Source organism: Athene noctua, chromosome 1, assembly GCF_965140245.1.
Source record: "Athene noctua chromosome 1, bAthNoc1.hap1.1, whole genome shotgun sequence".
Classification (NCBI taxonomy): Eukaryota; Metazoa; Chordata; class Aves; order Strigiformes; family Strigidae; genus Athene; species Athene noctua.
This window is the reverse complement of record NC_134037.1, coordinates 41,059,031-41,085,775: the sequence shown is the minus strand read 5'-3', so window position 1 is coordinate 41,085,775 and position 26,745 is coordinate 41,059,031. Positions and strand designations below refer to the sequence as shown.

The 26,745-nt window shown below is 37.5% G+C and overlaps 1 protein-coding gene across 4 annotated transcripts in view; it reads left to right on the top strand.

The window, feature by feature from the left end:
• Positions 1-430: 430 nt before the first annotated feature.
• SNX14 (sorting nexin 14) overlaps positions 431-26,745 on the top strand; it is a 56,966-nt gene continuing 30,651 nt past the window's right edge. For 2 of the 4 annotated variants that reach the window (XM_074895983.1, XM_074895985.1), the window contains exons 1-15: positions 431-621; positions 734-854; positions 1,712-1,785; positions 1,898-1,976; positions 8,975-9,018; positions 14,028-14,115; positions 18,168-18,252; positions 20,533-20,689; positions 20,977-21,052; positions 21,892-21,936; positions 22,029-22,109; positions 22,214-22,328; positions 24,254-24,409; positions 24,678-24,802; positions 25,855-25,913. In XM_074895983.1, the coding sequence (XP_074752084.1) occupies positions 482-621; positions 734-854; positions 1,712-1,785; positions 1,898-1,976; positions 8,975-9,018; positions 14,028-14,115; positions 18,168-18,252; positions 20,533-20,689; positions 20,977-21,052; positions 21,892-21,936; positions 22,029-22,109; positions 22,214-22,328; positions 24,254-24,409; positions 24,678-24,802; positions 25,855-25,913 (1,445 nt within the window). In that variant the 5' untranslated portion in view covers positions 431-481. Of the gene's footprint in view, positions 622-733; positions 855-1,708; positions 1,786-1,897; positions 1,977-8,974; positions 9,019-14,027; positions 14,116-18,167; positions 18,253-20,532; positions 20,690-20,976; positions 21,053-21,891; positions 21,937-22,028; positions 22,110-22,213; positions 22,329-24,253; positions 24,410-24,677; positions 24,803-25,854; positions 25,914-26,745 lie in introns of all 4 variants that reach the window. The other 2 variants (XM_074895984.1, XM_074895982.1) reach the window with 1 other exon arrangement.

Genomic DNA, 26,745 nt, shown 5'->3' with positions numbered 1-26,745 from the left:
CCGTGCCCCGGGACGCTGCGACGGGGCCAGCAGCCGCCGGGGCCCGCAGCCGCTGGGCCGGCCCCACCGTCTCCCCGCAGCGAGGCTGAGGCTCCCGCAGGCCTCGGGGCGCTCCCGCGAGGCCGAGGCTCGTCGCGGCCCAGGGCCGCACCCCCGCCCCGCCCCGCTCTGGCCCGGCCGCCTCAGCGACGCCCGCCTTCCCCGAGCTGCGGTGCTGGCGTGCGGCGGCGGGGGGGGGGGGGGGGGGGCAGGCGGGACGGGAGCACCCGGCCCGGCAGCCGCGCCGCGCTCTGTGGCCGGGGCCGCCTCACCCACCTCCCACCGCCGCCGCCACGTCGGGCTGCCCCCCTCCAACAACATGGCGCCGAGGCCGCCGCCATCACGTGGCCGCCGTCACGTGTCCGGCGGGACCGGAAGCGGCGCGGCAGGGCCTCCCCTTGCGCCGGCAGCCGGGCCGGCCCCGCGCGGGGCAGCGGCGGCCATGGGCTGGGTGCGGGCGGCCGGGCAGCGGCTGCGGCAGCGGGCTCGGAGCGCCGAGGTGCTGCGGCAGATCTGCCGGCAGTACCCGCTCTTCTGCTGCCTCCTCCTGGGGCTGGGCGCCGCTACCCTACTCCTCAACCGGTAACCGGGCCCGGGAGGGCTGGCGCGGCGCGGGGGGACCGGGCCCAGCCCGGCCCAGGGTGGCAGTGGCACCTTGTCATGCAGTAAGCTTTCCTTCCTGTTTATTTATAAGGTATCTTCATGTTTTAATGATCTTCTGGTCGTTTGTGGCTGGTGTCGTCACCTTCTACTGTTCACTGGGACCGGACTCCCTCTTGCCCAATATTCTTTTTACAATAAAATATAAACCCAAGGTAAATATATTCGTTAACAGTCTTGTGGTTTGTTTTTTTTTTTTAAACTTGGTAAGAATTTATACTGGGCAGCAATACTTGTGTAATTCTAGCTGCTTTCAGAAATACTACACATCAGTGCAGCTCATATCTGCCAACTGATAGATGTTTTGTAGCAAACATACAGCGATTAAGACTTTAGATTCTTCATATGCTTGTGCATAGTTCTATCAAATTTATGTATGGCTGTAAAGCCACTTATTGGGAGTGTTCACAAATGTTATTTTCAGCTTCACTCTTTCGCTTTTTGCATTTGAGTAACGAGTAGTTGAGAAATTATCTAGCTGTGTTCCCTTGTATTGAGGCTTTTTCTTTTCTAAGGGTGCTCTTCCTTTGGCAAGCCAGTACCGATCTTTTTTGCTGATTGTAGACAAACTTCTTGAAGCAGTACAGCATTTCAAAGAAAAAAACGTTCCCAAAGAAAATTATTTTTTTCTAACTTAAAATTGTTTAATGTAGAATTTCATAGGGCTAAAAATGTTATAGTTAAAATAGTTTGAGGCTATGAGTAAGGCAAGTTTTGTAGAGAAACTTGCTGGTCTGTTATTAGACCAACTGATCTATGGGGAGGTGACTGGAGATGTGAAAGGTTGTTTCCTCAAACTTTGTTTTGGTGGAAGCAATTTTTCTGTTTGGTTTGGTTGTTTCTCATACTATGCCTTGTTATCTTGTTTTCCTGCTGGGAGAACAACTGCTGTATGTTCCCTGTAACTGTATACTCTAAAAGTATATAAAGGTATATATATGAATGTATCAGTATGTTAAGAGAGTCATCATTTTAAAGAGGGTAAACTTGTCAAACTATCTTTTCTTAGCAGTTAGAACTGCCAGAGCTATTTCCCGATGGTCACAGCTGTGCTGTATGTGGAAAGGTCAAATGCAAGAGGCACAGGTAAATTAAATACATGGCACTGGTAAGCTTAGTATTTCTTACATTTTGCACATAGCAGTAGAGGACTTTCAATTAAACATCGTTACATCAACTTTTCTATGCTCTTTTACAGACCTACTTTGCTTCTGGAAAACTATCAGCCCTGGCTGGATCTGAAAGTGCCTTCCAAGGTTGATGCATCGCTCTCGGAGGTAATTGCTGCTTCATTTTTTCACTACCTTGAATTTGAGCAAGTTTTTATTACATATCTCTTAGACCTATTACTTCTGGTTCAGTAGATAGTTCAGATATACTTGCCATGTGTGTTGTTTCTGTAATAGTCAAATCAAAAGGATATATGCCAGGAGCAGAAAGGCGAGATGGCGTACTTGTTAACACAGATGTGACTGTACCTGTAGGAGTGTGCCTAGAACATAGAAGAAACATCTGTGGGATGTTTCTAAATTGGGAAATATGTAGGAAAGAAGAGTTATAATTTAACATGTATGATTCTTGAAGATTTAAGGATTTCAGCCTGCTTAGTTTGTTGAAGTGGAGGTTAAAAAATGATTTGCTCCAGCTACCAAATTTCTGCAATTAAGATGATAATGTGATAGTAGCTATTTAAATCATCAGACAAAGCTGTAACAAAATCTGTCTAAAAAAAAAAATTAGTAGATTTACTCAAAGAAGAATAGCATAAATACCTGTTTTTTAATAAGGCTGTGAATCAGGAATTTTGTTTTGCTCTTTTGTCTTTAAAAAGAGCTATCTGAAGAGTGATTTTTTTTTTTTTCTTTGGATTTGGATTTTTTTTTTGATTGGTAATTGGTGAAATATATTGGCAGCTAAATAGATAACCTTTTGTCCTTTTCTAAAGCTAGCAAATTATGCAAGCACATATGTAACTTAATTTCTATTTATTTAGAATTCCAGCTTTGGAGAAATGAGAAGATTCTTGCATGTCAGCTCTCTCAATTAACAACATAGTGTATGGAGTCAAAGCTGTGTCTCTGTGGTATAAGCTAACACTTTAACTTAGCTGTGCATGATGGTGTTCCAGTCATGGCCTGTAGCAAAAGAATGAAAACCTAAAGGGGAGGGATGGACAGTTGAGGAATGTTTTAAAAAAACCCACAGATAACAACTTGTTGACTTCCTTTGGTTTAATATAGTGACTTCCTCTGCAATTTCAGAAGCAAACATTTATTGTTTGAAAATTATTTAACCTATTAATTTTTTTAAATAAGTTTGGGCTCAAATGTATTAAAATAACAATATTGCTGAATATAATTTCAGTAGGCTTATTTTTTTAAACCTTGTTTTAATAATAGAACATAAACACTTCTATGCATGTAATATTTTTAGAATTTTGGGTAGCAAATAGCTGTGACAGTTTACTGAAGGATGTGGTAAATGCTGAAGAACTGGAAATTTTCCTGTGCAGCTATAATGGGAATTTAATACTGAAAAAGTTCTTTGTAGTATGTTATTCATAAGACATATGAATAGGTACCATAGTTATTTTCTAAGACTGTTCTTTAAAGTGTGTTGCTACACACAGGCATTTTGTACTTGGTTGCTGTTGCTGTAGTTCTGCTTTTACCAAAGTGGTGTGGGCTTCTCTTTGCTGTTTGTTTTTACTTCAGTGGCATGTCCCTGGCCCTGCTTTGTTTAGCAGTGTAGACATGGCTTTTGTATATCTATGCCATGTTTCTCATTCTTTTGTTGCTTAACTAGAGGAAGTGCAAGACCTGAGATCTGTGCCTTCCTGGGGCATTGAACCAGAGTAATCATCTTTGATGGACCCAAACCAGCAGTCTGTCAGGGCCACCATTCTCACCTGTGTAGGATATTATTTGCAATGAGAAATCTCACTGCATTGTTCCCCACTGCAATTCTTCTATACTGGTTAAAAGGGTAACAGGGATTCTGCTTACATTGTATTCCCCTTGACCATCTGCTCTGGGGATGCAGCATGTAATGCATGCCTGGAATTGGATAGCCTGCTTTGGGTTGGAAGGAGAGACTGCTCTTATTTTCTTTTGTGGGTTTGTCATACATTAGAGGGAAGCTGATACAGTGAGAACTGAATTAAGATTAATGAGATTCTAAAGGAGTGCAGACTGCAGTCTGCTTCTGAAAAAGAGATTCTTCAAATACTTGGAATAATTTTGGGATTTTTAAAATTCTGGATTAGTTCTTCTTTGCAGGTTGAAAAATTTTGGCGATGTTCTCATTTCCAAATGTTTCTAATTTGAATCAGTTGTATAGTATTTAAGCTTGTGTTTTAAGTGCTTACGGAATAGTTTAATACACCCTTGAATCAGAAGAAATACAAGTTTTTCTCACAAGTATGGATTTTTCTCTCTTGGGTAGTGATGACAGTTTGTCTCAGTTCACAAATTCTTAATCTTTTGCAGCCTTGTTTTGGTTATCTAGCTGCTGTATGTGGTTTAGAACAATAAGAAAAACCTGTGTTTGGACTTTCCTCCCCCCTTCATTTATGTTTATTATTGTAGTTCAACTCTAAACCACCTCAACCATGCATCTATCAATATTTGATAGTTTGGGCTATATCCTGTGCAAAAATAGTGCAGTGACCTAAGTATAACTTTGTTTCCAGTTTCCAAGCCATTGTGCTTTGTTAGTTTTCCCTGATGTTTTCTTTCTTTTTTGAATTAGGATGTGATATCTGTTGGTCAGTTTTATGTTATATATAACTTCAGGTGTTACAGATTGTATAAAGGAGAACTTAATTCTATTATTCAGTTAATGAACTCGCCTTTTTCCCAACGATCTCATTTTTGCTATGTGAGGGATGGTTGCAAGTCAAATCTGCGAAAAGCTGCTCAGCTACTCTTGATGAGCATCAAGAAAGAAATCATGAAAGAAATGCCTTGGTGGATCAAGGTGCTCTCTGTTAATCTCACAGTTTTTCTTTAATTCTTAAATGCTCAGGTTCTTGACTTAAATATGGGACCAAAATTTTATCTCTTCTTTCTTTTCTAAAAGTAAGAAATGAACAAATCCATGCCAAGAAATCAGTTACTGTCTGAACATGCTTTTTGCCAGTTTTGAACTCTTGTTAGGAGCACAGTGGCCTGCGTGCTTTCTTAATGGGAATTGCTTTTTCTGACCTCAGGAAGTGGTTTCAGCTATCTAGTTGTACCATCTTTTAAGGCTTTTAAAATTGCCTTTTTGGCTTACTTATCAAATCCTTGCTCCTTTCCAATCTAACGTGACCTGGTAGTTCTGGCTCACTACTGAATCATTCATCACTCAGCTCTACAGTCCTCCTCCTGACAACTGGGGTCTGTTCTATGGCAGTCCACAGAAAGCTTGTCTCAGCAGCAAAGACTGACTATCTTGTAGCGTTGCAGTGCATACTGGAAAATAACTTCTCTTCGTTTTTTCTTCAGCTGCTGCTTTTATTGCTACCTGCTGCTTTTGGTTTTACATTTGTAATCTCTTTCCGATTCAAAACTGTTCACACATAGTAGAACCAAGTCATTTTGTAAAAAGCTTGAAAAAATGGGTAGGCTTTAAATGAAGTGACTCATCATTTGTATTTAAAACTGGTGAATAATACCTTACAGACAAGGAAATTGCTTATCATTAGCTGTCATTCTTTGAGATGTCCTATCTACTCTTTTGGCATGTGTGCGTAGTATGAGCAATAGAGCTCTAATAATATTGTTGGTGTTGCTAGAATGGAAGTGTGCACACATTTCCTGCTTTCCTGATGCTTTATGAAAGTGCAGTGGATGATGTGATAGTTTTTTTTCTGACTTAGAGAATCATACTGATACAGTCTAGAAGGCTCACAGGGTTCATGGGAAAACTGTATGGACTGTGTGCTTTGAACTCTAGTTACTGGTAGTCAGTTGCTTGTTATTCCTTGAGTGCTTTTATTTTGCAGTGTGGATGATTTCCCACTCTAGCTCTCCTGTAACTTCAGTATGGCACCTTGGTGCAATGGAGCATCATACATAACTGCCTCTGCCATGGCTATGTCTTTAGTAAATGTGCAAATAGTGACTGCCTTCTGTGTGTCCAGGATCAAGGTATTTTTTATTAAGGCCATATAGGTAGCTTGAGTTCTAGTAGAACGTGTCTTGACCTCCAATATCAGGATATGTTGACTTCAAGTGCGTTTTGAGTTAATTGTCTTGTCTGTGTGCATGCTGCCTCTGGGTCTTTGGCTAGAGGGATTATCTTCATGGCATTGTCCTGTGGAAGCATTACCATAAACCCCTTATGGTGTGACTATGGAAGCGGAACGTAACAAGAGAAACACTGGCAAGTCTGCAAAATGATTCAGCTGGAAGTCAGTTACTACAGACGGGATGAATCTCAAGGAGACCTTACGCAAAGTGCAATGGGTCATCAGGTCTTGCATCCTTCCTGCTTTCCTTGGTGATTAAATAACCACAGGAAGGTGTTTTTCAGAACCCTGTGTGTTTGGCTTAGCTAGCAGTAAGAAGGAGATCTCTCACTGTTGGAAACAATTCTTGTAGTGACTTTAGAATCCTCTGGACTGTAGGCGAAGAGAGTGCCAACATGTTCACATGTTAGCATCTGATGAACTGAAATTGCAGTGACACGTGCACTGACAGGCTTTCAATTCCAGGGTAGTAGTCATGGCTAAAGCTCTTTAAAGAGGAGTGCATTGTACTCCCTTTGAGTATGCTGTCTTGTGCTTGAAGACTGTCCAAGAGCACTTTCCACTCCAAGTGGAAGATGGTTTGCTGTCGTTGCTCTTGCTGGGGACACACATAGCAGAAGTGGAGAAAGAAAGAAAGGAAAGGTATCCTTTAATCGATAGATTCACAGTATGGATTTTTCTGCAGGCCTTTGCCTTTGAAAGGCACTTTTTTCAAAGAGTCTGCCGTTTGAGCCCTGAAAGAGGTTAATTTTGTTAGAAACTCTGCATAAACAAAAATAATGTTGCAATACATGTGAGACTGAGATTTCTATGGAGTAAATTAGTGGTTTATATACTGGCAATGCTATGGAAGGCATCAGGGAAATTGTTTTGAGTAGTCTGATCTATTGCTCTTAAGGCCAGTGGTCTGTGTTTGTGGACTAGAGCTAGATGTGATCTCCCTCCTGTTGTCTGAAGATCAACTTCTGAAGAAGATTCTCTGGAATTTCTTGATCTCTTCTGAGCTGGGAAGTAAAGCAACTGTTCTCATCTTCTCCCACCCTTCCATCCCACTTCTAATGGAAATATGAGCATTTTGAAGGGACAGATGACATTTAGCTTACCCATCCATCATCAACACATGATCATATTACAGTTTCAAGGTCTATTACTGCCTCAACATGTAGGTGTAGGAGAAAAGACATTGATGACTTTGGATGTCTGTGTTGTGGACCATACAAAGTTACCTCAAACTGGAAAGCATCCTATCAGAAAGAGGGTGAAGGAACAAAATTTATCCTTCACCCTTAAAAACAAAGGAAAGGAAATCACTGAAATGGAACAATTGCAAAAGAGAGAGTATCTTACCAAATTTGAGTAGGTGATATTCTTAGTAGTGAAGACAGAAAGAGTATTCATCAGCTGCTCATCTGAAGAATTAAGAGGAATTAAAAAGGCTGTGGTGTGCATTTTACTGTGTGCTTTTATAATCTTGAGTAGAGCAGAGGCATGTAGTGCCCTAAAGATAGTATAAATTTAGTAATCTTAAAGTCTTGTAGTGCATACAGTGTGAATGAGTGCAGCAGCAAGTCTTGTAAGAAGAGTAATACTTATTCTTCTAAATGGCACTTGTACATCAGCTGTTACATTCAGCTTTCCTTTCAAACAGATTTTACATTTTACTTCAAACACAGTGGCTTCTTTTGGAAAACCTTTCCTTTTATAGAATATGGCACAGCAGGCTCACGTAGCAACACACATACTCTGTTTTACTACCCTGATCAGCGTTGATGCTGTTGGGGACAAACTGATCTCTAAAGCAATGATTCAAAGGGATAGGTTGTAACAGGAGAAGGTAGTACAGAGTATATCTTGGGGTTATAGTGAAGGAGGAGAAATCTCAAAAAAACTTCATCCTTCCTTCTCCTTCATTATGCTTTTTTGGTTTGTTTTTTTCCTTGGCACTGTCTGATGTTTCCCCTTCCCTTCAGAAGTTTTATTTTTGATAATCGTGGTGCAAGGACTGTAGCAGTTACTTGAAACTTTTGTGTAGGTGTAAGGAGAGATGTCAGCTGCAGTCTGGCTAGCAGTACACCTTGTGTACATGGTGGTGGCAGCCCGTTGATTGCACAGGGACTGTCACCTCCTCTGCCTCCCTTTCTTCAGTGACATTGAAAGCCAAGCTGAACCAGGGCGTGCCTGTGATGTGGCTGCAACGGCACTTGTTCTTCCTGATTAGCCTGGGGTTTTTGGCATGGAAAAGGCAACCACAGGCTTGATCTGGGAGGAGCAGGTTTGATGGAAAGGATGGAAAAGATTCTCCTACAGAGATCCGTGTGGGTGGGATATACAGGGACGAGGAGTGGGAGGGAGGTAGCTGTAAGGATACATGCAAGACAAGGACTTTGGGAAGGGCTCTGATTGGGACTTCAGGAGATGACTGGACCCATAAGGCAAGCATTGTTGAAAGCTGTGGTGCAGGATCTGGAGAAAGGAGAATGGCTTTCCTAAGAATTGCTTTTTAGGATTCTTTTACTTTGTGCGTGGTAAGCATACAGGATTGACTGTCCCAGTTAGAGGGTGGTGGAGAGCTGGGAAAGGTAGAGGTTTGGGTGAAAAAGAATGGAGATGTCTGTAAGTATAGGATGAGTAGCTGTGCCTGTGGGATGCTCCACACTGTGTCAGAAAAGAGCAGGGACTGATCTGAAAAACTAGGGAAGGACTCTTTGAGATAAGATTACATTTTTCATAGCACTTGCCTAACAGAGTGGCCAGGGCACTGTGCTTCATTCGCGTTGTCAATAGTACTAGTGGCAGTTGTTTTATGTAAGTAGTTGATGAAATTATAACTTTGCTGTTTGCCCAAAGTGCTGATTATTATGCAAAATGATTGATCTCACAATAGGATTGCAACATACACATTTGTATGTTAAAATTTTATGATGTATGAATTATGTTCTATGAGTTCTGGAAGGTTTTTGTGATTTTTAACTCATCTAACAAGGATTTACAATAAACTTTAAACTGTTTATTTTGTAATGTGGTTGTCTTTGTTCTGCGCAGGTGCTTGAGTTGGTGCTGGAAAACTTTATTTATCCATGGTACAGGTATGAGCTTTACCCAAAAGTTATTATTTTTTAATATCATAAATATTTGTGAAGCTGTTTAAGAAATAGTCAACTGAAAATAAACTATTCTGTTTCTTTATAAAATATAAAGCATACTTCTAAGTACTACAGTTTCATAATTTTATTGTCTCTTAGCAGAGTGGAACAGATATTTTAATAATTTAGGCATGGTAGAGGTGGTTCTGAAACTTATATTTCATCCTAAAAACACTTTTAGGTTATTCATTTTTATATGCTTATTTTCTAATAATTCTCACTTGGAAGTACATATGGCTTGATTAAAACCTCTGTAAAAAAATCAAAACCCCCAGAAATTTATTTCCAGATTAGAAGCATACTGATCTTTTACATTGCTTAAAAAACATAAAATAACTTTATAGGTTTTTAAAAACAAATTCCACTTTTAATTAATATAGAAAAGGTATTTTGAATACATATTGTGGCCACCTTCTTGAAGAACGTCTGGTGACTTGCTGAGTTTTAAGGCTGGGTGGTTATGCTGAGCTGAATAGAATACAGTAGTGTATAGACTATGTCTAATTATTTTTTGTGGGTTTTTTGCCTTGTATCTTTATATATATTAATTAGTCCTTCAGAGTACTTTAATGCCAGCATGATCAGTTAAAAATATTTTAAATATCTTCTTAAAGTGATAAAACAACATTTTGCCTTAATTCTGAATTTGACTTTTTCATCATATGGATATGTTTAGTTTTGTGCTAAAATAAATTTATACTTTTTTTTGGTTTACTCTACGCTGGTTTTTGTTCTGATTCTTGGCGATCTAAAGTTTTCTTTTGAAACAGACTTCTTTGCCTGATTGGTTTTTAATTGAGACCGATACCTGCATGTCTCACATCTATCTTTGATGAATACGCTGAAGTGTAAAATTTAACTGCTTTATGCAAACAGCAGAGGGAGCTTTAGCACCATGTATTGTGAATAATCAAGTTGGAAAACTCAAGGTTTTTAACTTTCAAATACAGAAAACTAGAGCATGGAGTTTGATAAAGTAACAAATGTAAGGGAACCATCTTATGTATTTCATAGTGTGAAATTAGAAAGGATTTTTTTGGCTGGTGGAAGGTGTCTTCAATGTCTTTGCTTTGGACTGACAGGGAAACTTGGATTTCACTTACTACTTACATCCCTGATACCCAAGACAGTGGAAGTCTGGAATACATTGTATGGTGGGGATTGTAATATGCAAAGTTACAAGTGCAGTGCAAAATACGCTTGGTATGGAGTCTACCGGCCTTTGGTGACTTGTCCTTTGGTGAGCTGTGTAGATGTTTCTGCACTGTTTTTAGTTTTACATGGCTGCACCTCTGGATTTTGAACTAGGTCCGTAAATTCACACCATGCAGATCAGAGTTAATAAACTTTCCGTGAACCTGAAGTACTGGGAATTCAGTGAGCTGTAGTGCAGTGATAACTGTGTAATTCTGCATGGAACAACTTGGTCCCGAAAGTCTTGCTTGTTTCAGTTTAACAGTAGCAATGTCAGATCTGGTGTCACTCCCTCTAGACATTCAGGTGTTTTCTGTGCTTTCTTTATTTCCAGCAACAGTTGTGCAGGGAGACCTGAACTGTGTGTCTGTGTGCAACCATCTGTCTTGTAGAGCATATTAGTTATGACTTTTCCGTCTTAGGTGTATCTACACTGTTTGCATAGCTCAGCTTACTCTGGAGAAAGTACTCTTGCATTCATGAAATGCTTTTTCTGAGCTAACAAACTTCACTGTCTTTGGATAATTCTTCAGAGTCAGATCAGAAGCCTTTGCATGCAGACTATACTTACTTAGCAGAGTGGGTAACCACCAGCAGGTAATTCAGACTTGCCAGACTAGATTGGTAAAACAGTTTGCTGCTTTCCCTTGCAGAAAAGTCTGCACATAATTCCTTATGCTAGCTGTCCCTCTTTCAAGTGAATTGAATTTGTGCAGAAGTGTTCTCTTTTGCTCTTTTCATTTTTTTTTTTTTTTTTACTTTGTGCCCTGCCAGCTGATACTCTTTTGCAGCACCTTACACACTCTGGACATTAAAGAGGGAACGTGATGTATCCCACTCAGAAGCCTGGGAAGTGTCACTCTTAACCAGCAATGTATGTTGCAAGATAAAATCATCGTTTTATTGCTCAGGAAATAAAGTGCTCTAAGCAGGGAAGAGCTGTGCTTGATGTTTGTTTCATTAACAAACTGTAAGAATTTTTAATATTTTATTAGCATGTTAAAATTTAGAGGCAAACATCTCTAAATTTGGATCAGTTTAGGGGAATGAAGATTAGTACTTAAAAATACAGTGAACTCTACTGAAATAGGTAGTTATACCTATGTGCACTTCTTGTTTGGTATTTTTCAGAGTATTTATAGTGGTTATATTTAAATATTTGTGTGTTAAGACTTTTTTCAACTATGTGAGAAGAATAGAACAGAGTTGTAAGTAATCCAGGTTTGTAGAGCTACAAAACGCTGGTCTGAGTCTATTGCTTATGCTTTGCGCTGTACAGTAAAACCATGTATCTTGCTTATACCAATCTCACTTTAAATAGAAGAGTTTAAAGTTTGAATGAGTCACTCTATGCTTACTGAATTTTTTTTAGTCATTGATGCTACTGTAACTCCAGTTCTCTCAGATTAGAATTCAGTAATTACCACATTTTTGTAATACATTACTATGAAAACATTTTTCTTTGATAGTGACTACAACTAGTGTTTTCACTTATGGAGCTGCTTTTATTTTGAATATAAGTCATGCAAGAAAAATTCAGGATTTTTGTTGAGTTACAAACCATAGCTTTACAGTTTTATCAGCTTGCAACTTATTTTCTTCATCTTTTTGATAGGAGTTGACCAAATTTCATAACAATAATTGACACACAGAGGAAAAAAAAGTGTTTGTTATTTGTATATGGTTTTCATTTATCAGTAGATCCCATAAGACTTTGCTCACAACAGCAATTTGGGTGTATCTCTTTTGAGACACTGGACTCAGTAACTGTTTACAATTAACAGATTGAGCCTTTTTCTCTTAGCAAATCTCTCCATTACACTGGAGAAAGTTGTGGTTTTAGGTTTTTCATCAAATTCTGGGAAAATGCAGCCAATTTTTAAAATGTTTTCGAGCGAGTTATTTGGACCTTCCACCGTGTCACTAGAGTTTTGAGATTTTGCAGGTTTTTGTTGGTTTTTTTCACCAGTCTTGAGTCTGCTGGTGATTAATAGAATGTCTCTGCAAACCTACGCGGCGCATTGTGAAAGTACGTGGCATAAAGTCATGTCCAAGTAGAATTAGCCAAGATACTGGTTATCCAAGTGTCAATAAAATAACAACTTCTTGGTCCAAATTACTTCATGTATCTTGTTGGCTGTCAAATACTGGTAATATAGTTATTCAGTTTGTTTGCTAATCCCTTGGCTTCCTTTGACAGTGTGGGTATTTGCTAACCATATTGCTTCCAAAATGTCAGCTGCTGATCTTAAAACAAACCAAACATTCCCCTACAGTATTCTTATCTGCGTGTGATTAGCTGTTGGAGGATGGTTGTATTCCTTATGCCAGGCTGCTTGCTTTGAGGTGCTTTTTCATACAATTGGCTGCATACTTTTGACTGTTACTTCACCAATATCTGTACCTAGCAGTTCAACATGTGTTTGAATGCTATATAACCCAGGCTAACATTGCTTTAAAAAATTGGATGCTGAATAATGTAAAATGATGTTACAGGCATGAAATTTTTATTTTTCAAATGTATTGTTGTTGCTTGTACTGTTGGTTTTTTTTAATGCAAATAACATTTGCATTTACTACATATACAGACTCATTTATTACTGGAAAATGTGGTGGCTTTTACATATGGTCATTAGCTAAAGTAGGAGGTAACTTTCTTTGTTGTGTCATTACTCAGTTATTAGAATGCAGTTTTACCAATATCTTTAGTCATACTCTAATGTCCATATATGCTTAAATGCTGGTAGATTTTTATTCTTTCTGTTGCATTTTGTGGAATGCTGTTATCATGGTCTTTTTTCTGCTTAGTTGCTGTTTCTGCATCTAAGACTGTGTATTTCCCATTTTTATTCAGTTTCCTGAGACATGGAGTTAGACATTTTTCTTCCTGTATCAACTTTTAAGTATTTTAACCATGATTTTTCAGTGAACAAATTTTATTGCAGCAGATGGAAACTGGAAAGCCACATAAAAAGTTTAGATATTTTAACATAGTGATTTGGGAATCTGTTTAAATTCTTCTTTATTTCTTTGTTTCCAAGCAGAAACCATGTTATTTCAGTTCTGTTCCCTGTAGCTATAGGTTGAGGTTGTTCTTTTGTTTTCTTTGTAATTGATGGTTTCACATTTCATGCTACATCAAAATGAAATCAACTTTTTTAAAAGTATTTCATTAAAAGGTAGATGAGAAACTACCAAGTTGATAATAAAACTTAAACAGAAGAAGTTAACAAAGCCAGATTTGTAATAAACCAGAAGAAAATGATTTGAAATCTTGGAGTGTAGAAGGCCTTGTAGTATGCACTATGAAAAATCCAGTTTTGACTTGCTTTACTGGGGTATGTGCTTGCAGTACTCTTGTTCCAAAGGTTTTGCTGGTATTAATTTAGTTTTATTTCATGCCACTGAACTAGGAAGCATTCACATATGTGGAAATTTAAGTTAGATTTTGCTTGGTCAAAATCATACAGACAGTATATTAGAGCAGGAATTGCTATATAATTCTAATTTACTGACATATTTATTAAGCTGTTGCTGAGTACACAAACATAGTGGGAATGCTGTGTATTTTACTTGCCTAGAAGACCGCTTACTCTCTGCCCATGCTTGGTAGCTTTCATTTCACTTAATACCAGTTGAAGTATCACTTGTTGTATGTTCTTATTCCAGCTTTTAGTAGTGCCATATGTATTGTGGTTGGATTAATATAAATGCATTTTACTCTGTTTTCTTTCATGACATGCTTTACAACACTACAGAAATATTACTGATGATGAATCCTCTGTGGATGAACTGAGAGGCACTCTGCGTTTTTTTGCGTCTGTATTAGTTCGGAGAATTCACAAGGTAAGGTGACTTAAAGGTATTAACATTGGTTTTCCATCAGAAGTAACTGATCTCCATCTGCAGCAAGTTCTTTAATTTTTTAAAAAATGATGATTCCAAAATCAGTCTTACAGAGAGTATAGGCAGTTTCCATCTAAGTTTCTTCTTTGCATTATCTGTTTCCTCCTTCTGGAGCTCATCCCGTTCCTGGTTATAAACCATCTTTGATGATTCATCATTGGAAGTGTTCAACATCAGGTGGGATATGTCTTTGAGCAACCTGATCCTAGTGAAAGATGTCCCTGCCCACAGCACGGGGTTGGACTTAGGTGATCTTTGAAGGTCCCTTGCAACCCAAACCACTCCATTATACTTGCAAACAGATATATTTTTTACACTAGTGCAAGGCATTATTAAAACCTTGGGATGATCTTCTAGCTGTGTTTTAGTGACTTAATCCAAGTGGAAACAATTTTCAGAATTATTGAAAAAGGACTATTAGAAAATGGTGAACAGCGTACCTGTCTCAGCTTCTTGCTTGATTTCTTTAAATGCAGGCAAGGTCCTTAACAGTTGTCTATAAAGAATGGACTTCATTAAGTGAATAGCTTACTATAAGAACTAAAGCAGGTATGGTTCTTATATTAATGTAGTTCTTAAGAAATGTTCTGAAGACTAAAGATTCAAATTTTAATTTGCTGTGTTTAATATATTAGCACACATACTCTTTTTCCTGGTAAAGTGCTTCAAACTTCTACAGGAACTGCTTCTAACTTTCTGGCTGTATTAAGCAGGAAGAGTTGCTAACTCAGTTTCCAAATTTATTCAGTGCTGGCCCCCCTTTTGGAGCAACTACGAGAAATGTGTGTCTTTTTTTCCCCTCCTTAGTAACAGCAATATTTCCTGAACTAGAAGTTGTTCATGTACTCTGTCATGACTGATTAACAGCCTGATTTTGTCCTTGTTATATATCAAATCCAGATGACTTTGTTGTTTATTCTAACTCAAGCATGTTGCTTTTTAAAGTGAACATGGAGGAAGATTAGGAAATGTCTGTGTAGTGCAGACATTATATGGAGGGGTGAAAGTAGAGTAAATCTTTTGAAGTGCGAATCTAGAGCAAGATCTCAAAATTTAATTTGGAGTTGTAATACGTGCAGGTGTTAGCTGCATTGTTCACAGATCCGTGGTTGATTCAGAAAATGTCGTCTCCTCTGTTGATTGTGTAATAAGGTATTGACTGTTTTATCTCAGATCAACTATAGCATCTTTAAGTAGAGTGTTAATTTACCATGTCTGCCTGTACTAATGTAGTAAATGTAGCATCTTCAGTTCTGTGTATCTGGGTAGACAGTATGTGCAACAAAAACTCAAGACATTTACAAGTATTAAGCACTGTCAGGGGAACTACAAAATAAAGGTTATCCCAGAAATGCATTCCTCTTTACAAATGTTTAGATTTATTTGTATCCATCCTACAGTTTGTGTGAAGTGGTACAGGTATCTGAAGAAAAAAGATACTTGTAGTAACTTTGCATTTTGGAACAAAGTTGAAACTTGGCATGCTCAGCCATACATGGAAGCATGGTGTTTCATGCTATCCTATATTTTTCAGCTCCTACTTTTTTTTTCTGCTGAACAAGTGTTTCTGTGTGCACACACCTACATACAGATTCAGACAGCCTCAGTAGCTGTGATGCACATACTACTGAAAATGTGCGCAGAAATTGGAGTTGATGTGCAAGTTGCAAATAAAATACCAACTTTTTGTCATTTTAGGACTCCTTGTTTAAAGCTTCAGTAGTTAGCTGAAAAGGGTTATGACAGTGTTTTATAGCCTTTATAACCTCATTTGAGGATAAATTAATCACTGATTGCAAAATAAAATAGTCTTATACCTTTGCCAAACAGCTGTACTTCAATATTTGGATTTATTATTAAACACTTGAACGCAATAGTTCTAGCTAATAGTGATAAAATTTTTAAATTCAGGAACTACTATTATATGAAAACTGACTTTTTTTTTTCTTTTTTTTAGGTTATATCTTTATACTTTTTTTGCTAAAGATTGTCTACTTTTGAATTAAGATTTATAAATTCCTTCAGTGAAAGGAATTCCTTTGTTTTCTGTTCAAGGCTGCCTAAGTGGATTTTTGGAGGCATGGTTCTTGAACAAAGTAACAGGCACTTCAGGCCAGTCAGCTCTTAAGTATGTGCTGAAATACCTATCTCTATTTTTTTTTAGATCTGGATTTTCCTTATTGTGGCCGTTTCTGGGTTAGTTATGGGTTTTGAAGGGAAAGTGAAGGGTTTCCCTTTGTATGGCTTGGTGTAGGTAGTCCTGAGTCTCACTGAAATTTTTGTTACTAGTGTCTACTACAGTGTTAATAACAATTTCCTTGCTGTGCTATTTGACTAAACCTCTGCAGGAATAAACACTCCCCTATCCCCGTTCTGTAGGAAACTCTTGATTTATTGCAAATACTGTTGAAATGTGAGTCACAAAGGTTCTCCTACTTTCTTGCTTGTAAATAGGAGTTGTCCTTAATTTAGCTACTTTTAGGCAGTTCTAGTAAATTGTACTAGCTTGTCTGGGCTGGCCAGGTCAGGTCATATCTGTGCACCTCAAATATTACAGGGGACTGTGCAGGAATGCAGGCTTTTCTCTTTGTATGAATGAATAAACCCCCAACTTTTCTCTTGGCTCTGGTGGTCTTTGCAATTACACTGTCTCTTTCCTTGTCTGGCAAGAGGCACTTTTATGCTTCTGTTTCACTACTTAAGGTCTTTGACTTAGTATTGAGGAGGGACAAACTCCATTAGGAAAGAAACTTGTTCAGAAATCTTAAGTTTTGAATATTTGCAACTATGCTTTTGCTTCTCTGAGACTTCTTTTGCTCTTGCTTAAAGTAAAGGGCTTCCAAAGTGTAAACCTGTTTCTAGATTAGTTTCTGTGGAAAGTGCTGCAGCTTGTAAAGAAGAATCCCTTGAAACTGTACAGGCTGGGGACTGACTGTCTGTGGAGGCTCTGCTGCAAAGGACCTAGCCCTGTGACAGTAAGCTGACTATGAGCCAGCAGTGTGTGTTGGCAGCGAAGAAGGCCAAGAGCACCTTGGGCTGTATTAACAGGAGCAGAGCCAGTCGATTGAGGAAAGTGATTATCTGCCTTTACTTGGTGCTCTTTAGATGACATCTAGGGTACTGCATCCAGTTCTGGGTTCTCCATTACAAAAGAGACATTGATAGAGTAGAGCAAGTTCAACCAAGGGGGCCACCAAGATGGTTGGAACCAGACCATTTGACCTGTGAGGCCATGACTCTCAGTGTGTTCAACACCAGGATGGATACAACCCTGAGCACCCTAAGCTGAGCCTGCTTTGAGCAGTAGGTGGATTTAAGACATCCTGAGGGCCATTTGTGCCTGAATTGTTCTGTAATTCTCCTTTCATTTTCATAACTATCAAGGAGGGTATAAATGCAAGACTAATACAATCTTTGATTAAATCATAAGTGCTTTTTGTTTGGCTTACGTGCAGGATCCCATGATAACTGTTGCTGACACTAATGGTTATCTTGACTCAGTAACTCCGATTTTCTTTTGGTTCTGCCATCACCTGAGCTGTGACATTTTTTTCTGCATATACATAGAGGGGGGTTTTGCTTTGCTTTTTGTCCTTGTGGACATGATTGCAGAGGGTTAAGGTATGCAAGTACTAGAAGCAGAGCACAGTTAACTTGCAAATCTTCACGTAGAACTAGGCTTCATATACCATGACTTGGAAATAAAGCTGTGTTACTGTAGTTATTATTGCAGTGGAAGAATCATAATCGAAATGAGTTGAAAACAAATGTGTTAACAGTATTGTTTATGACATTTAGTTCTACATGATGTTGTATGCTTTGCCCAGAAGAATGAGCATACTGTCAGTTCATCTGCAGAATTCATGGGTTGTTTAAGGGTTCATTTTATGGTTAGAATGGGGACATACAAGCACATTAATATGTTTAATATTTGTCTGTAATAAATTTGAGGAAAAAAACTAGAACAATTTTATTTTAAAACTATTCTTTAGGTGGATATTCCAACTGTTGTAACAAAGAAAATGCTCAAGGCAGCAATGAAGCACATTGAAGTGATAGCCAAGGCCAGGCAGAAAGGTAATGTAAAGACTTAATATGTTGTCAGTTTCAAAGGGTAAGTATAAATGGTTTTTTATGCATGTTTGTTATTATAGTTGCTTCATCCTCACTTCCTTCTCTTAAAAAAACCCCAACAAACTAATCCTTTTGCATTTTTCTTTTTGAGGTTGCAAAGACAAGTAGGGAGAAAGTTGCAGTACAAATAATCTCTCGATTTTGGTTTTCATTTCCCCACATTGAAAATACTAAATTACTTTTTTGGTATGGTAAACAGGAATGTGTTTTTTGTCTATTCAGGGCAAAAAAGATAATTTAGCAATGCTTCTTGAAGTCTTTCCTCTGTATTCCAGATGAGCAGTTATAAATGAAAGGATTTGCATGTCTGTGCACTGTACTGTAACTGTAACTCTTATAACTATAATCTTCTAGAAAGATTTCACATCTGCATGCTAACATGAGCAGTTAGTGGAGTTGTTCAATATGTTGAAAAGTTAGATTTGTGTTTATAACCCATGGAGAGACTTTGAGCAGTAGTGTATTTAGTTATTATCCAAATGAAAATATCTTCACAAACCTAATGTAAAAATTATATTAAAACTACACATTGAAGGAATATTTGGAAAATAGAGCACTTGTTGGAAAAGAACTTTTTTTCACTGGCTGTGTTCCCCAATATCTACTAAATGTGGTTTCATTCAGCTTTTAAGCATAGACATTTACTTTCACTGGAGTCACGAACTTTCCTCCCTTCTCTCAAAACATCTGCTTGGTATCTAGAAATAGATGCCATTGGTCCTCTGAGTAGTGGGTATGAGTAACATGAATAATGAAATATAGCGTGAACACATTAGATGTTTTTCATGGCACAACAACAATTTCAAGATACTAGATTATCTTGTGCTGTTTATGCCAAATTTCATATTTCCTTTAATTTCTACTAAGGAGTTAGAAACACTTTCCTTTAGCAGCAAAGAACTGGTATTTAAATGTCTGACATGGAAAACATAGCCCTTTTCTTCAGTGTTTCAAAGGAAAAGACTTTTTTGCTGATGGTAGATATGTGAAGTAGGAGCTGAAAATGACTTAGTAGCACTTTTTAGTAAATGTTGCTGAACCAGGTACCTGTAATAATGATTCAGAGGCAGCTTTCAGGCCTTGCTTTGATTGCTGGTTGAGCATAGTCTTTTCTGTGTGTTTAGTTTCTATTCCTTTTTCAAATGATTGCTTTAAGGAGCATTTCCTTTTTTCCTTCTCACCCTTATGTCTCTTAGTAATTCCTCACTATTTGCACAGACACCTCAGTGATTCATGTTCTTGCCAGAGAGCACATTCCTCCTTTCTGCTTTTAGTGACACCAGCTAGGCAGATTTATCAGACAGTATACATTCCTGCATTCCCCGTATCATCTGATACCACTTCTGGTTCTTGGTTGTGAAGGACAAGTTAGCAGGCTTCTCTACTGAATTCAATATGCTGGAAACAAGCTTTAACCTTCTAGATAATAGGTATGTATTAGGTACCTGACCTGTGCCTGCTGTAGTTCTTGGGATGAGGCTGTGCTGCATTGCTAGTGCAGCTAGGTGTTATTTATTATAGCTCAATTCTTGCCTTTAAAGTGACTTGAATAAATATAACATTATTTATTCTAATTAATGTGCATGGCTTTTAATCTGATAAGGCAGGTATTCTTTCAACTTCATACAGGTGCTTGTAAGAGTCAGCACTCTTACAGATCCCCATGCTGGTTTTGGTTTGATTTGCGCTGTTTAAAATATGTATTCCTTCATGTTTGCTTCTAAATATTCTAAGCCTGAAACAGTTGTAACAGGATTGAATAAAAGTTGATCTCGAATTGTGCTGTAGGCAGGTCAGTAGGTAGAAGCCTGATAAATGAGAGACTGTGAAGGAGACTATGAAAAAAACAAGTAGAGGCAGGAGGCTGTGAAGGAGATTTTGGGAAAAAAAAACAAGTAGAGGCAAACTTTGGGCAATGCAGTTTTTTAGACGAATCAAGATGTGGAGTTCTTCAGTATTTAAAAATGAGAAAACATTCTGGAAACCATGCAAACTGCAATTGTTTGGTGAAGGAATTCTTATTTCAATGTGAGGTTTTATTTTTACATAGCCAGGCTTCAAAGTCTAAGCCAACGTTCTTCTGTAAGGTTTCAACAGTGTATCCCTTTGGAGTTGTATATGTACTAAAAGTATTTACGTTTTAGTTCAAATGACAAGCAGTCACCTCTTACTTTACAATAAGAAAAAGCTGAAACAACTCATAATCCTGTTTTTTACTTGCAGTAAAAAATGCGGAATTTTTACAGCAAGCTGCTCTAGAGGAATATGGACCAGAACTCCATGTTGCTTTGAGAAGCCGAAGAGATGAACTTCACTACCTAAGAAAACTTACTGAACTTCTTTTTCCTTATATTTTGCCCCCAAAGTCAACAGAGTGCAGGTATAGAAATTATTTAGAATTGTATTCTTTAAAGTGTTTTTTGTGTACTGTATTTGTGGAGTGAAAGAATGAATTCTGAAGTCATCAACCTCATCCCTCTTCCTTATCCCTTCGCTTATGAATTTTTTGATTGGTCTTAAAAATAATTCTAGCACCCTTAAGGTATTACTAAATACTAAAATATTTCCCAGTAAAATATAATGGCATTGCAAACTTCACTTAGAGAATTATGTATTGGTTCTGTTTGTTTTCGTTCCCCTTTTTTTTTTTTTTTTTTCCTTTTTCAGATCCCTGGCTCTTCTGATAAGAGAGATTCTGCCTGGTTCTGTTTTCCTTCCCTCAATGGATTTCTTAGCTGATCCTGTAAGACTTTGGAGCATTTATCCAGTATTACTGTTTTTCTACTAGAGTGTGTTGTGGTAAAGCAAGTGATGCACCATGACTTACTTGCTGTGCATTTTGACTGGGTAAAAGAAAAAGAAATCTTGTGGCCAGTGTTTTTGTTTGTTCATTATAACTGGTTTGAGTGCTTGAGTGACTGAACTGACTAAAATACAGTATTGGCATGATATCTTAAGAATGTATTTTCAATGAAGGACCACAATTCCTGTCAAATAGGAGAATACTGTGCTAGTATAAGCACCTTCAAGTTGCTATAACTACATTTAAACAAGGGCTCCTTTACTTGAACTCTAGCTGTGTGCATCTTAATAGCAGTGTAAGTAAATCAGCCTTTTTTGCAGCTGGATGGAAACAAATTCTTTTGTCCTTAATTTTTCAAACAAGAGGGCATTTATTTCTAAAGATGTAACACTGGCATCTTTGTTTTTATTTATGCATGTATTTTGATAGGCAAAATTGCAATATTTATAAAGGTATCACCTAGCCACAAGCAGAAAGTACTGTAGCTGTGGAAGTATTAGTAGTTCATTAGATCTGCACTAACAGTAAAAATACTTTGTACAACTTTCCTGTCCTGGGTAAAGAATGTTTCTGTGCAGATATCTTCAGAAATTCCCTGACTTGTAAATACTTCAAGAGAGTGTTGAAGATTAATTCTCAAACGTGTTGCCAGGCTTTGTTGCTTTTAAAGTAGTACTGTATTCACAGGTTTAAACTTGGGCATAACATAGTAGTGAAATGATTTTCGTCTAATTTGTTGAGCTGCTTTAGTAGTACTTTTGTATTGTGTTTTTCTGCAGGACACTGTCAACCATTTGCTGCTGATCTTCATTGATGATAGTCCAGTGAGTACTGATAAGTTTGAAACAGTAGTAATTTATGGACCCATTAAGGAAGCTTCCTTACCCAGTTGTCTCTTGTTATTTTTTTTTTACAGCCTGAGAAGGCAACTGAACCTACTTCTTCATTGGTTCCATTCCTTCAGAAATTTGCAGAACCAAGAAATAAAAAACCATCTGTAAGCAAAGGCAACATTCCTGTTTTAAATAAGTATTTTACTTTACCTGCTGTTAATTATGTACTCATTGGAAGTTTGGCTGACTGCATTTTTAACCTACTAAGGTCCTGAAACTGGAGCTAAAGGAGATCAGAGATCAGCAAGACCTTTTATTTCGGTTTATGAACTTCCTGAAACAGGAAGGGGCAGTCCATGTGCTGCAGTTCTGCCTAACTGTAGGTAAGATTGCATACGTGTGCTGAGGTGTATTTGATGATCTTTAAAAGCTTTAAGCATTTGCATGTTGAAGTGAATATTCAGTCTCAGAACATTGTTAAGCAAGAGATTACCTTTCAGGATCTGTGTTCACTTACTTTAGTATGTCCTGATTCTTGAATGCTAATCTTGGCAACATTAATGTTGGCATGGACTGTAGGTGTTTGTATTTCTGTTTCTTGATAAAGGTTGGACATTGTAAAATAGAATATTCTCGTAAGAAAATGTTCTGGCCACTGATAAAAAGTATAGCTGCCTTTTTAAAATATGTGGTTACTATAAGTATTACTAAAATGAGCTGTTCATCATGAAAAGCTTCTCATGTTCTTTTAGCTTTAAAATTCTGATTTCTCCAAAGAACAGAAACATAACAGGAACATTAAAGATGTTGAAACCTGTTCAGTAACCTGAACCTTGGTTATGAAGTGTGCATTTGGGTTTGCCATTACACAAGTGTTGTTTGAAAAGCTCTGTAATTTTGAACAATAAGGTCTTCTGTGAAGTTCCTGTAAGTTAAAGTGGTTTATTTCAAGTTTTTTGGTGAACTAGTAGTTAATCGTTGGCTTACCAAAATAATAGGGTTTTTTGATTTTTCTTTCTAGTAAACAAGTATTTCCATGTTGCATAGGAAATAATGGGTGTGTCTTCATATCCCAAGCCCGTACATACATTGGGAAATGTGAACTTACATTAGACAGATCTTATCTCAAAAAATACCACAGAAATCATTGAACATTACATAAGAGAAATATAAATAATCTCTCTGCACATACAGCTTCTTATGTGCTCATGATACTTCCAAACATGTTGGCTTTTTGTCAGAAAAACTCTCCTAACCAAAAAACTTACAAAGCAATTACCTTTTCAGTGCTCATGGTGCCCGTGGGGGGCATTCTAAGCTGACCTTTCTGGAGTTCTCTAGAGCCACTTCCTTTAGCAGAAAGGTTTATTCAAACTGGTTATTGCCCATGATCAGTCTTTTTTTTCCGAGCATTTTTTTCTCGATATTCTCTTCCTTCTAAACTTCTCTTGCATTCTCATAGGTGGCAAATCTATATATTAGCGCATAAAACAAAGAATGAGATTTCAGTCTCTCAAGTTATGCTGTCCCAAACTGTTTGCTGTAGGTGGTTCTTCACTTGATAAAAATATTTTAGATAAGAAGCACTTACTGGGAAAGATAAACAAAAAAACCCTAACCCAACCCTGGAAGGGTCTTGGTATACTACTTCTCTGAAGAAGTTTGTTTCTGTCTATTAATTGAAAAATGAATCAAACACTACTTTATTTCCTCTTCTTTCTGGCCAATACTCATGCTGTTAACAGAATGGGCCTGTAAATCAAGTAGGATTGCACAGTAATTGTTCTGAATAGAATTTTTATCTTGTCAGTGGAAGTTCATTCTGAAGATAGTCTAATATTAAAGATATTATTGAAAATACTGTGGTTGGGTCTCAGGAATGAAATAGCAGCAGAATAGGCAGATGACTGTTATAAAGGGCTGTTGGGGCTCTGCATGTGTTTAGCGTGAATTGGAAATCATGCTAAAAGAAAACTAAAGTTTGCAATGGGGTAATTTAGAAAAAAGTCATTCTTCTGATTCATTCTTCTGCCAGGAACAACATCGTGGATTTATTCTTACAGTGCTAGGGAATTATTAGTTTTAATTGCAATACATTTTTAGTAATAATTTTATGAACAAATTGAATTATAGTTAATAAGAAAGCAACTACCTTATTACCTGAGATTTTTAGATGTCTTCTGTTTCTATTAAAGTTTTATAAATTACTCTATCTTCTGGAAAATGAGTTGATGTTACAGGTTGCTTCAAGATGCTGTTTGTTTGCCAAGTTGATCAAAAAATGCATTTTCTTTCCCTCACATCTCAGAGGAATTCAATGACCGAATTTTGCGACCAGAACTAACAGATACGGAAAAGATGTCTCTTCATGAGGAAGTACAGAAAATTTACAAAACTTATTGTTTGGATGAAAGCATCGACAAAATTAGATTTGACCCTTTTATTGTGGAAGAGATTCAAAGAAGTAAGTTTGAATTTGAAAGGAATAAATTATACTGGAATTTAAACAGTGTTCTGTAATAAAGTGAAGACTAGTTCCTCTGAATATGATCAATCTTTTGTTAGTTTTACAAATTGTTAACATCCTTGCTATATTGTGCGTAAGCCTTGTTTTGTCAGTTTATTTCTATTTTTTGTCAGACTCGTAGTTTGCAAAGCAATCACAAACTCGAACCAGAAAAACCCAAACTTTATATACCCATATACATTTATATTTATAATTTTTTTTGTAGTTGCTGAAGGTCCATATATGGATGTTGTGAAACTTCAAACTATGAGGTGTCTTTTTGAAGCTTATGAGCATGTACTTTATCTACTTGAGAATGTTTTTACTCCTATGTTCTGTCATAGTGATGAGGTAAGCGTGAAAGATTTGAAGGGGTCTTAAAGCAAGATTGTATTGTTTAAGGATACCCTATCTACAAGAGTCATGTGCATGTTTTCCACTTAGTTAGCATGCCAGAGCTGGGACCAATCTCAGTAAGAAAACTGAATTTATTCTAGTTCAACACATCAACAGAATAAAAAAAGCCCTCTCCGTTTTTTGTTGTGACAATTTGTGTATGTCACTGTTACTGCAAAATCCTCTCCACCCCTTCTTTTATGATTGCAAATTTGGTGCAAAAGTAAGCTGTGTGATAGACACAGAACATTATCAAGAATCTCTTTGTTTACTTCTAAAATATAATGGTGCTTAAAGAAATTTACAAAGGTTGTATTTAGGTACCTTCACCATTTTGCATTCCAGCAGTTGTCAGGTGTTTGTTTTCAGGAAGGTCATTCAAAAGCAATTTACTAGGCATTTAAGATTGTTCTATGATTGGGTTCTAAAGGCAAGTTAAAAAAAATAAAATAAAATCTCCACACTGGGCTGACAGCTGCGTAAAGCCTTTTAATATGAAAGATTTTAAATGCAGGGCTGAGTCTGAATTCTTGTCTCTTTTGGAGTTCGTATGTGTAAATCAGGCTGCTGGTTAAGCTTCTTACGTTTATTTGAGGCAGAATACATTGACTTGTCCTGGGAAGGGGTACTTACCTTACTTGGTGTTATTCTTAATGAAGTGTATTTCTCAAAAATGATATTGATGGTCATCTTTCCCATCATAGATGTAACATTTAAAATACTTGAGTTTTTAACAAGGAAGACATGTATTTTGGTGCTTAATTCTAGTTTTATTTCTGTTTCTTTTTTTTAATCCCAAGACCATATAAAGTAAAATAAGTAGTCCTGGGAGTGTGTATTGCAAATTTGGTCTGTCCTTTTCCAGATGAATAATTCTAGCTGTTGGATTATGGTCAGCTTGCCTTTTACTTCTGTTCTTGTTTTCTTAATTCTGCAATGTCGTTGTATAGTAGCCCTTACCTCAGTTACTCTGGTGTCATCTTTGATACCTTATTTATCTGTTGTAGTACTTCAGACACCTTTTAAGAGGAGCAGAGTCACCAACACGCAATTCAAAGTTCAACAGGTAGGTATGGTAGAATCTTTAAGTGGTTTTCTTTGTTTTATAGCTAAAAGTGTTAAAAAATAAACCACGGGAATTTTGCTACTGCCTGATACTAGTAAAGGGAAAAATAAATATACAGTGAGAATAACAATGTGGAAATAAAATGGTGATTTAATTGACTGTGTATATATATATATATATATATAAAATACAATTTTGTTGCTGTAAAGCTGGGTGGCCTTAGATTTAGGGTCTTACAGGGATAGGTACAGTGTACCCTGCATCTAACCAACCTGGTCATGTAATGGGAATCTCCTGTTGCGTGAAGGAGGTTTTGCCATTTCTCCCAGGTCAAATGTGGTTTTCTGTCCCCCAGCTCTCCCCATTCGTTGCAGAAATGTAGCATCAGAAGCCTTGTTTCTGGGTTTGGAACATATATTTACAGACCACCTTCAGGCTGCTTAGGGCCTATGGAGAAGAAGAGCATCTCCTGTGTTACGGATGGGTGATCTTCTGTTGTGGGGTTGGGCTGAGGAAGCTTGAGGTCTCTCATTTCTTGTCTTTAATTTTATGCTGGGTGGCTTAGCTGTAGACTAGCCCAACTGAATTGCTCATGTGGTAAGGAAAATTTCAGTGAGACAGTCTGTAATTGAGATAAGCTTTGTTTCTTGGTATGAAATGAGATCCAGAATACTGTAGAAAATGTTAGTGTTTATCATCATCATCTTTGATTACTCTTACAGAGGAGCAACACCAATTATTTTTCTTCTGTTTTCATTAGAGATATATCTAGCAGCAGCCCTCTTGATTTGCAGCCTACTTTGAGGTGTATTATCATGAGATCCCTTTCTTC